Consider the following 10,630-nt stretch of genomic DNA (forward strand, 5'->3'; position numbering starts at 1 on the left):
TTTGATAAAAGATGGCTGGATAATGAGGAGCTAAGGCAAGTCATTCTTGAGGGATGAAAATCTCCTGATCTCCCTCCCAATGCGACTATTATGGAACATATTTCTAGCTGCCAAAAAGCCTTGAGCGAATGGAGGAAACAACATAATGTTAACTCGGTGAAATTAGTGGAGGAGCTTAAAGAAAAGGTAGATGGTTTGTACGCATATGATAATGCTACAACTGAGGAAATTGCAGCAGCGTTGAAGGAACTCTCTGATGCTCTTAAAGCAGAAGAAATGTTCTGGAAACAGAAGAGTCGAGTGTTTTGGCTGAGAGAAGGTGACAGAAATAAAAAAAAAATTTCATGCCTTAACAAAGCAAAGAAGAGCAAGGAATAAAATCACACAGCTCCTAGATGCAAATGGAAATATAGTTGAGGATGAAGAAAGATTAGTAGTCATTGCTACTAGCTACTTTAGGCATATCTTTGAATCATCTAACCCAGAGGACATTGAAGAGGCACTAGTTCAAGTTCCTATGACTATCACTAGGGCAATGAATGACAACCTTATAGCTCATGTGTCCGAATGGGAGGTCAAATTAGCGCTCTTTGCTATGCATCTTGAAAAGGGTCCAGGACCAGATGGGATGACTGCGCTTTTCTATCAGAAATTTTGGGATAAAGAGGATTTAACTCTTATGGTTAATAAATTTTTTTTTGAGGGGACGATGGCGAATGGACTGAATGATACAAATATATGTCTCATCCCAAAGACAATAAAGCCTAATGAAATGGCTCAGTTTAGACCCATTAGCTTGTGTAACGCCAACTACAAGATAATCTCTAAGGTCTTATGCCAGAGATTAAAGAAAGTGCTACCAGGCTTGATATCGGAAACTAAGTCAGCTTTTGTTGCTGGAAGACAAATTTCAGACAACATTATTATTGCTCAAGAAATGTCCCACGCTCTGAGAACTAAACCAAGTGGTCGCAGTAAAAGGATGGCCATTAAGATGGACATGATAGCCTTTTCTTCTATAAGGCGGAGCCCCGTGAATGTGAAGATGAAATGAAAGTAGTCAGGAAATATGGTAAATCATCAGGTCAATGTATCAACTTTGATAAATCATCCTTACTCTTTGGTAAGCGGATTAATGCAACTATTAGAAAAGATATTAAAGATGCACTTGGAATACAAAACGAAGGAGGAATGGGAACTTACCTAGGTATCCCAGAAGACATAAGTGGTTCCAAGTGAAATTTTTTTGCATTTCTCAAGGATAACTTGATGCATAGATTGAATGGATGGACAAGTAGATGGCTCTCAAATGGAGGGAGGAAAGTGTTGATTAAATCCATTATGCTAGCTCTTCTAACTTGCGTTATGTCTACTTTCCTGCTCCCATTGGAGATATGTGAAAACCTAGCAAGTGTCATTGCTCAATTCTGGTGGAGTTCAAATCCACCAAAAAGAAGAATACACTGGGTGAAATGGAAAAAAGTTTGTTTACCAAGAGAGGAGGGTGGGATTGGTTTCATTGCTCAATTCCGGTGGAGTTCAATCTGGCACTATTGGCAAAACGGTTATGGAGGCTAGTTCAATTTCCTAACTCTTTGGTTGACCGAGTCTTGAGGGGAAGGTACAATAGATTTAGTTCACCACTAAGAGTAAACTCTGCTAGCAGCCCATCCTATGTGTGAACTAGCATTTTTGCTGCAAGGAAGTTGTTATTACTGGAATCAGACAGAAGATACATTCAGGTTATGAAGTCAAGGTGTGAGAGGATCCGTGGATTCCAACGACCTCTGCGAGACCAGCTATCCATGTAGCGCCAGTTATGCATCCTAATATGAGAGTCAGCGATCTCATTAACCTGGTATCGAAGGATTGGGATGTTGGTCTTTTGGAGAACTATGTCAATCTTGATGACATACCACTCATAAGGAGTTTGGCCATAAGCTGAACTCATCGCCGTGATACATTCTGCTGGAACTACACAAGGAATGGCCAATACACGGTTAAATCTGGATATTGAGTGGCGCGGAATTTATTAAAGATAGAGGAAGAAAAGGAAGTTTTGGAGCCGAGTATCACTAAGCTTCAAGCCTTTGCTTGGAAGTTAAATGCGCCTAAGAAAATATGTCATCTTATATGGCAATTGTTAACTGGTTATGTGGCAGTAACAAGGAACTTAGTAAGACGCAATATGAGGTGTGATAACTACTGCCCAAGATGTGGAGAACTAGAAGAATTTGTAACCCATGCCATATTCGAATGTCCGCCAGCTCTACAAGTTTGGTCCATATCATCAACTCCAACAAGAACATATATATTTCCAGTACCAAGCGTCTACACAAATATGGATTACCTATTCTGGAGGAAAAACAGCATTATCGAGCCAAAACAAGACATGGATCCTTACCCCTGGATAATTTGGTATATTTGGAAGGATAGGAATGACAAACTTTTCAGGGGATAGACATAGATCTTTTGGAGCTAGTTCGACATGCAGAAAGTGAATGCCAAGTCTGGTTTGATGCGAACGAAGTGGTACAACCAGTGGTACAAGATAACAATACTGAGGAAATCCAAGTCATAAGCTTAGGTAATATTTGCTTGTTAGATGTATCTTGGACAGCCTCTGCTCACTTTAGTGGATGTGGATGGGTCTGGATGGATAGTGGTTGAAACATTCAACTTATAGAGACAAGAAATTTCAGTCAACGCGAATCAGCCTTGCATTCGAAAGTAGAAGCATTGCGGTGGGCAATGGATAATATGCTTCAACATTCAACATGCCAGAGCTTTGGGACAGACTGTAAGGAGTTGATTGCAATAATAATGGAACCTCATGCTTGGCCAAGCTTTACGACGGAATTGGAGAGGATAGAGACGCTACAGATATGCTTTCCGGACTTCAACATAATTCATGTTCCACGAACGCGCAATCAGATTTCAGACTTTTTAGCTAAGACTGCTACATCCTTCCATAGGGAGTTATATTTTATTGATTGTTCTATTTCGGTCTGGTTACCCAAACCACATCAAGTTTGAGTAATAGAATAACCTTTTGACGTTAAAAAAAAAGGAATGATATTTATTTTCTTAATATAAAGATTATTTTTGTGAAATTTCCTTTTTCTTTATGAAATCACAGTTTATCTAAATATTTTTCAGTTTTAAATTTGTTTTCAAAATTCATAAATTTATTAAAAAAATCTTTTTATTGCATATGTTTTTTGGAAAAAAAATAATATTAGGAAAGTAAATTAAGTAACAGAAATTCTTAAATAAAACAATAATAATAATATTTAGATGTAATATTTGAAATTTATTAAAGATACCTTTGTAATTAACCATTATAAGAGCTAATGTAAGTGCGATACATAGGAAACTAATTTCTCAAATAATATTATAGTGCTTGGAAAAAATAAAATCAATATCAATAAAGTAAAATAATCAGATTATATCTTGTTTAGATCTGACAAAAATATAATGCTCTAGCTACTTTGCTTAAACGGTGTCTCAAATTTAAAACAAACAGCATATAATAAAATAAAATATTTTCAAATCAATAGCAAAGTCAAATAGAGACGAATAAATAATACTTTTAATTGAGTTTCGAATATTTCAACCAAAAACAAAATATGATTTGACATGCGAACCAGTTAGATCATGTAATTTTTTCTAAGCCATTGGCGTTTTCCTTAGGGGTTTCAGATTTAACAGCTAAAAACTCTAAAAACCCCTGGTTTACCAATATGACAAGATTTGATTACATTGGTTACAGCCTTACTCTTATTGTCGTATTCGAATTTTAATTTTTTTATATATAAGATATTACAATAACAAATAATAAAAAATACAGGTTTTCGTGCATAATCAGGAAGAGGTTGACGTGAATTCTATATATAAGTAATCTTCACGTTAGGAAAACATTATTATTATCATTTCTGACTTGAGATACGACGGGCATCTCACGCGACAACTCAAGATCAGAAAATAATTTTCGTCTGGAGAAGGAATCCCGGGCCCCGGCAACACTAATTCACCTTGCTATAGTTTCTGTACGTACGTGTGGATAGTTTGAGTGCCGATATTCAGAGTGTTGCACAGACTCAATATATGTATTTGGTTAAACGTGGTGCCGCAAAAAAAAAACAGAAATACAGGTATATTCAAACTTCTCTTTTTTTTTTTAAATGGTATACTCTATATAATCGTGATTTAGGTGAGTATAGTTTCCATTGATTTTCGCAAGGTTCCATTACCAGAAACATGTCGATTGATATCTCAACAATTACTCTGTGAACTAATACTTCAAAAATAAAGTCTTACAACCATACGCATGTGAGTAGTAGTGTCAAAACCTTTTTTTTTTGTTAAATTTTTAATGAGATGATTATTTGGAATGGCTTTTTGTGTATACAAGTTCTGAAGCTGAGAAAAAGTTAGTAAGAGTTGTTATCCTTATGAGATTCCATTACCATCTTTGTCCAATACTAAGCCAACTAAATTCACCTTTGACTTTGATTTCTCTGCCTATTGCCTCTATTGTAAGATGGAAAGCTTGGGAGTTCCTTGTCAAGAAATTCAAATAAAAATTGAATACCCCATATTGAGAAGGAAAAAGAGATATGCTAACCTCGTTGACGCCGAGCCCATTGCCCTGATGTCTATTTTGAGTAGCTTCCATGCTGGATATTTCAGAATAAGCCTATCTCTTTGTAGCCAAGCTTTGTTGTGGAAGATAATGGTTCATTTACATAACCATCTCCCATCTATGGCATTTTATCTCATGTGGTATATAGCTCTTGCAATACAAGTGTCACTCTGTTTTCTTTACGCTTTCAAGTGTATTTTCTACTTTGACCTGGTGAAGGAGGAGTTCTCGCATTATATTGGAGTGAACTATCTTTACGCTCCATTCATTTCATGCCTTCTCTTGCTTCAGTCAGCTCCTCTGATGGAACCACACAGCGTTTTGTACAAGACACTATTCTGGGTGTTTGTTCTTCCGGTCTTGACCCTCGACACAAAGCTTTATGGCCAGTGGTTCACAACAGAAAAAAGGTTTTTGTCGATAATGGCGAACCCCGCAAGCCAAGTTTCAGTAATAGCAAACCTAGTGGCTGCACGAGGAGCAGCAGAGATGGGTTGGAAGGAGTGTGCTCTATGCTTGTTCTCGCTCGGGATGGTTCATTATTTGGTTATCTTTGTCACACTTTATCAACGCTTACCAGGAGGAAACAACTTCCCAACCACGCTGAGGCCAGTTTTCTTCTTGTTCTTTGCTGCACCAGCCACTGGAAGTCTAGCTTGGAACTCTATTTGTGGAACCTTTGATACTGTAGCGAAGATGTTGTTCTTCCTTTCGCTCTTCATATTCGTGTCTCTGGTAAATTTACGATACTACGAAACAGAAAACCGAGTGACTAGACATTTACCTTTGTTTTTGTTAACATTTTCAGGTCTGTAGGCCAACTCTTTTGAAAAAGTCAATAAAAAGATTCAATGTCGCATGGTGGGCTTACTCGTTCCCCATCACCTTTCTTGCTTTAGACTCGGTTCATTATGCGCAAGAGGTGAAAGACCACGTCGCTTCTGCCTTGATGTTTATCTTCTCCTCCACCTCAGTTTTGATCTTCCTCGGGGTGATGTTATTGACAGCAGCAAACAGCAAAAGATTACTCAGACGTGATCCGGTCCTCTGGTCTGCTACTGGTCCAAAAAACAGATAAAAGATGTCGACTATACTGAATTTGTGTTTGATATAAGAATATAAATATATATAGTGATGATATTAATATAATGTTAATATCACATATTGTAAAATTTTCTTAATATTAATATTATTCTTCAAATCTTTTCAATTAGGTATTGACAAGTTTTATTGATTTCATGAGTTTTACAAGTTTCATAATTTTGGTATATACTTAACATTGATCCATAAAAACCGTCTCCATAATGCCATATAAAATAATACTCCTTAAAATTAAATATTTTATTAATCTGTCTGTATAAACCTAAAACGACAATTAAAATGAAACGGAAAGAGTATGAAATAAAAACACAATTGAATTTTTGTTTTCAACGAAGATATATATATTGATAACATAAAAATAATACATTAAGTATGTAAACCTATCAAACACGTAAATAAAAAGAAAAATGATTGTTGGCTACGTAAATTATTAAGCACCACATGGCTAGCTATACACATTAAACTAATGTATACCTAATTACATGAAGTATATGTTATGCATTATAACATCCCCAATTTAATGATGTCATGAAGTTAACATTACGAATTTAATTTCATTAATTCAAAAAGTGACATGGATATCAGATACGTTAACTCCGTTTAATTCTTCTTGTGTGATCAATCAAAACCTGGCACATTTGAACGTAACTTAACAAAAAATTGACCCAACCCAGCCTAATAAAAACAAAATGAAATTTAGCCACAAATTTTAAAATCGGCCCCATTTGTATTTAAAAAAAATATCAAGAATGTCATCTCTCTATCACGACAAAGGAAAAAACTCTAAAAAAAATAGGCTTTCATGTAGTTGAGAGAGAAAGGAAGTTACTAAAATCATGTGGTCAATAATCTCACATGATTTCACCAACTTCCTTTCTCTTTCTCTGTCGCACTGATTTAAAATGAAACACTATATTTTGTTTTTTTCATTTTGTCGCGATAAGTCGAATTTAGTTAAATTATATGATCATGTGGGTCAGATTTTAATCGATCAAACATGAGTATTAAAAAAATACAAACAGAGATGTTCCTCAGAGAATCGGCTCGTATGAACAACACTTCGTATAAGTGAAATGGGCAGCTGACCAAAACAAAGGAGTTAACGTTTCTAATGTCTACGTCATTTTTGGATGAATGAAATTAAGCTTGTGATATTAACTACATGACATCATTAAGTTAATAGATGTTAGCATATATAACATATACTCGTGTAGCTACATTAGTTTAGTTTGCATAGCTATGTGATGGTCAATACTTCACGTAGTTTTCCTAAATAAAAAGGTTAATCTCTCAAATATCCTATTGTCTTTTTTTTTTATTAAAGCCAAAAAGAATTCATTAAAGAGATAAGTAACTTTTGTATCCTTAATCTAAAAAAATATAAATATAGATAAATTGAAAAATAAATTAAAAAATATTTTCTCGAATCGAAAGTTTTTTTGGATATTATAATATTAATATTACTCTTCAAATATTGTCATTTGTACTTAATTCCTTCTCTACATCGAGCTAAAAGTATTTCTATAAAAGTTGCTAAAAGGGAAATCTCTTCGGAGGATGTATTTAATCTAAAATTTGAGATGATTTGATTTGTAATGAGGTTTCAGATGATTTCAATGAATTACAAAGATTAAAATGATTTTTATTAAAACATTTTAGAATATCATCTAAAACCATGAGATTTGAGTTTTAATTTTTTTAACTAAGAAACTCCAACCAAAAACTCTAAAATCTTTTGAAAACTTTAAAATTCCACAGCTTAAAATATTTTTAATAACAGTAGACTTGAGAGTACTTTATCAAATATCAAATTCAATACACTGGATTTACTGGATTTTAAATGAATTTTTAAAATTCATGTTTGGATAAAAGTGAATTTGTCATTTGAACGCAAATCACCCGAAATTCTAAATTGAATATATCCCTTCGTCATTCAAAAGGTGCCTCTTCCCATTCTAAACGGCGCCGTTTGGGAGCCCTACGATTCTTGTTTTTTTTTCCTGTTCTGAAAGGAATCTTGAACCCAGATAAACTTAATATTTTTTGGCAGCCATTCAAATTATTGGTGGCTTCAAATTCACCTCTTACCAACATATACACCTGTAATCTTTATAGTTTCTGCATCAGCCCATATGATATGATGTATCTGAATCTGGTGTTTTCAAAAGGGTAAGCGTTTGTTTTGTTATATATGTATTATCTGCTAATCGCATATGAATTAAAATGATCATAATTGAGTAGTGAGATGGTCTTGTGCTTCTCAATAGTGATTAGGAGGGCTGGAGGAGATTTCTAGACTTTCCAAATATCAGAGCTTTTGATTTCCTTTCTTAGCTCATAAATATTCCAAGATCCCAATTTCAGGTAATCTCCAAATCACTTGAGATTTTTTTTTTTTTTTGTACTTGTAGAGATTTATTGCACAATGTAAATAGGTATGAAATAGGTTTTGAATTTTAACATGTAAGATGAGTTATTTTCCTGTAGAACATCAATCTCTTAGAATCTTAGTTCCTAAAGTAGTTCATCTCTCTCTTTTGCTTTGATGGAGTTGTTTCATTTTCTCTGTTTTGTGTTGTTGGTGTTGTTATGTGTGACAAGTTAGCGCATCGCTTCATTGATATGGTTCAGACATGTTAGCAGTGTATCCCTCGGGAACTATCAACAAATTCCACATTCCTTTTAGCTTCAATGCCCCTTCGCGCGGATACAGAACCACTACCTTTGGTCATTTGATAAGTAGTTGTTCTGTCTTCTCGGAATCAAGAGTTCCTTGGAGCAATGTAGAGTGTTACCACTCATCCTTTTCTCCACCAGGCCAAGTTAAAGGAATTGGATGGTTAGTGATTTTTTTAAGTCTGTGTTATTCATTCATATAGAGTAGCTTCCGAGCATTTTTTGTAATTTATTTCGACTTCATCAAGTTTTGTCGTTCACGCAACAACTCGGATGAAGAGTACCGTTCGTCACGCAACATAGCTATAAGTCTTTTAAGACGTTACAGGACCGTGATTGAACGCGGTCAAGGCGAAACCTTAAAAGTAATTTTTCTTTTTTTACTGATTCTAGCTTCGTTCTTGCTTTCTTCTCGATCATATAACCATCTTTACATGTGTTGTGTAACTTCAGGGATTCATTTCTGTTGGTATGAACGCATATGCTCTCGGTTGCACGGATGAAGATTTGAGAAAAGAACTTATGGCTATGAAAGAATCGGGTTTAGAGATCGATAGAATGGAGAGTTACCACGGAAGCACACAAACTAAGTCCAAGATTTTGATGTCCGAGGTTAGTTAATAAACATGAACTTGTGATCGCTTACTTTTTACCTCTGTCTTTATGAGTTTCAGTTGGTCGTATTACTTTTGCTAGGTGGATGAATGCATATTGTGGCTTAGCATTGTTTTCATCACAATCTTGTGTACGCCGCAACCCACGGTCGTCAGATGGTCATCGACTCCTTCGGTTTCAGATGAAGTTCTAAAAAAATGGAGAGGCTTTTGTCCTCCGATGATGGTGCGACGGTCAAGAGAGAAAAGAAGCGGTTAGAGTCTCGGGATGAAATATCCAGTGGTGGTTAGCAAGGAGTCGGATGAGATCTCGGTTTATCCGATGTATCTCTCCGTGGTTAGAATATCCAGCGTTACTGCCGATCTTTCTCCGGTGGAACCGGTGAGACAAGATGAAGGTAGTGCGTAGACACGTGTTGATAGACTTGGACAGTGTCGGTCACTATGTATTGGGCTTTAGGCCCGGATGTATGTTTGTTCGGCCCGCTGGGGTTTGTGTAAGAAAATGGGCTTGGGCCGTTTTTTAAAATAAAACATTGACGACAAAAAAAAAAAAAATCAGGAAAGAATTTGATTTCTCTCTCTACATGCTTACGTTTGTTGCCATTTTCTAGATTATCATTTAATAAGATATATTGTTTATATTTATTTATTTTGTTTGTTATTTATTTTTAACAAAATTTCGAAAAAGGTTTTACATAGATTTTGAGTGCATTTTGTTATAAATATACAAACACTACACTTCTATTTAAAATAAAAAAGTTATCAATTTTTTAGTACATCAGTTAGAAAATCTAATAACCATTTTTCTGTTAATGAATTGATTAAAATTGTCATTTAAATGATATCATTGTAGCATTCTACACATTTTAAGGTTTCAATTAATAGTCTCGATATATATTGTTTTCTTGGGTCAAAGTCTAGATATATTTGAAGTTTTAAACATTGGAATTTTAGAAGAATATTGAGATCAATGAGAAATTTTACCCCTGGATCTTTTTATTGTAGGTAGTGAGTCCACAGTGGCCACGGGTTTAAGCATGATGTACTGCAATTTTCCACCTCTACCTCCAGCATTTGTGTGCGCGCGTCACTAAAATTTCCTTTTTCATTGTTGTTGCTTCCATCAAAACTCCTCCAGCGCCACCTACGTCACATACAGGCTTAAATTCTAATATTTGATCCACGAATTCGGTAGGTTTGAGCCCATTGGGAGTTGTCTTACTCCATGATTGGCACTCACAGCTCCAATGAACACCAGCACAAGCAGCTCTGTGACTTTCATATTTGTTTTTCTTATCTATTTATATAAAGAAAAGTTCTCTTTCTCCTGTGCTATCACCTAGGATCTAGGTGCTGCCACCTAGGATCCAGGTCAGAAAGTCGCTGCACGAAGAAGCGACATGTGTCCAAAACACCGAAACACATCGTTTGATTTAAGTGAGAATAACCCATGTTGGGCTTACGAAACAAACAAAATTGGCCCCTTTAAGCCAATTTGGTGAGCGAACTTCTCTATTGCCCCCATTCGTGGTAGAGCCAATCTCCTATGGGTCTCTCAAATCTCCTATACCTCTATTGCTTTAATGAAACA

The 10,630-nt window shown here is 35.4% G+C and overlaps 2 protein-coding genes across 9 annotated transcripts; both read left to right on the plus strand.

Moving 5' to 3' along the window:
- The first annotated feature begins 3,304 nt into the window (after positions 1 to 3,304).
- On the plus strand, positions 3,305 to 5,848 carry LOC106374712 (S-type anion channel SLAH4). Its single transcript, XM_013814677.3, has 3 exons — positions 3,305 to 4,154; positions 4,544 to 5,380; positions 5,454 to 5,848. Exons 2-3 carry the CDS (start codon positions 4,544 to 4,546, stop codon positions 5,721 to 5,723), a joined length of 1,107 nt encoding a protein of 368 aa, XP_013670131.2. The 5' UTR covers positions 3,305 to 4,154; the 3' UTR covers positions 5,724 to 5,848.
- A 1,839-nt stretch (positions 5,849 to 7,687) lies between these two features.
- On the plus strand, positions 7,688 to 9,622 carry LOC111211410. 8 transcript variants are annotated; one of them, XR_007322049.1, is made up of 6 exons: positions 7,688 to 7,915; positions 8,014 to 8,110; positions 8,348 to 8,585; positions 8,702 to 8,787; positions 8,876 to 9,034; positions 9,119 to 9,622. XR_007322049.1 is itself a non-coding variant. In XM_022712481.2 (6 exons), exons 3-6 carry the CDS (start codon positions 8,583 to 8,585, stop codon positions 9,293 to 9,295), a joined length of 456 nt encoding a protein of 151 aa, XP_022568202.2. In that variant the 5' UTR covers positions 7,690 to 7,915; positions 8,014 to 8,110; positions 8,348 to 8,582; the 3' UTR covers positions 9,296 to 9,622. The 8 variants fall into 8 exon arrangements, 6 of the variants coding, with proteins under 6 accessions (XP_022568202.2, XP_022568203.2, XP_022568204.2 ...); XM_022712481.2 differs by having other exon boundaries at positions 7,690 to 7,915; positions 8,671 to 8,787; XM_022712482.2 differs by having other exon boundaries at positions 7,690 to 7,915; positions 8,352 to 8,585; positions 8,671 to 8,787.
- The last annotated feature ends 1,008 nt before the right edge of the window (positions 9,623 to 10,630 follow it).

The sequence above is a fragment of the Brassica napus genome, chromosome C4, assembly GCF_020379485.1.
Source record: "Brassica napus cultivar Da-Ae chromosome C4, Da-Ae, whole genome shotgun sequence".
Lineage (NCBI taxonomy): Eukaryota > Viridiplantae > Streptophyta > Magnoliopsida > Brassicales > Brassicaceae > Brassica > Brassica napus.

Excerpts from the sequence above, each read along its gene's own strand:
- LOC106374712 (XM_013814677.3), top strand. The coding sequence starts at position 4,544 with ATGGAAAGCTTGGGAGTTCCTTGTCAAGAAATTCAAATAAAAATTGAA. Across the intron at positions 5,381-5,453 it reads TCTTCATATTCGTGTCTCTG|GTCTGTAGGCCAACTCTTTT; the intron begins GTAAATTTACGA and ends TAACATTTTCAG.
- LOC111211410 (XM_022712481.2), top strand. Across the intron at positions 8,788-8,875 it reads GTCAAGGCGAAACCTTAAAA|GGATTCATTTCTGTTGGTAT; the intron begins GTAATTTTTCTT and ends GTGTAACTTCAG. Across the intron at positions 9,035-9,118 it reads CCAAGATTTTGATGTCCGAG|GTGGATGAATGCATATTGTG; the intron begins GTTAGTTAATAA and ends TACTTTTGCTAG.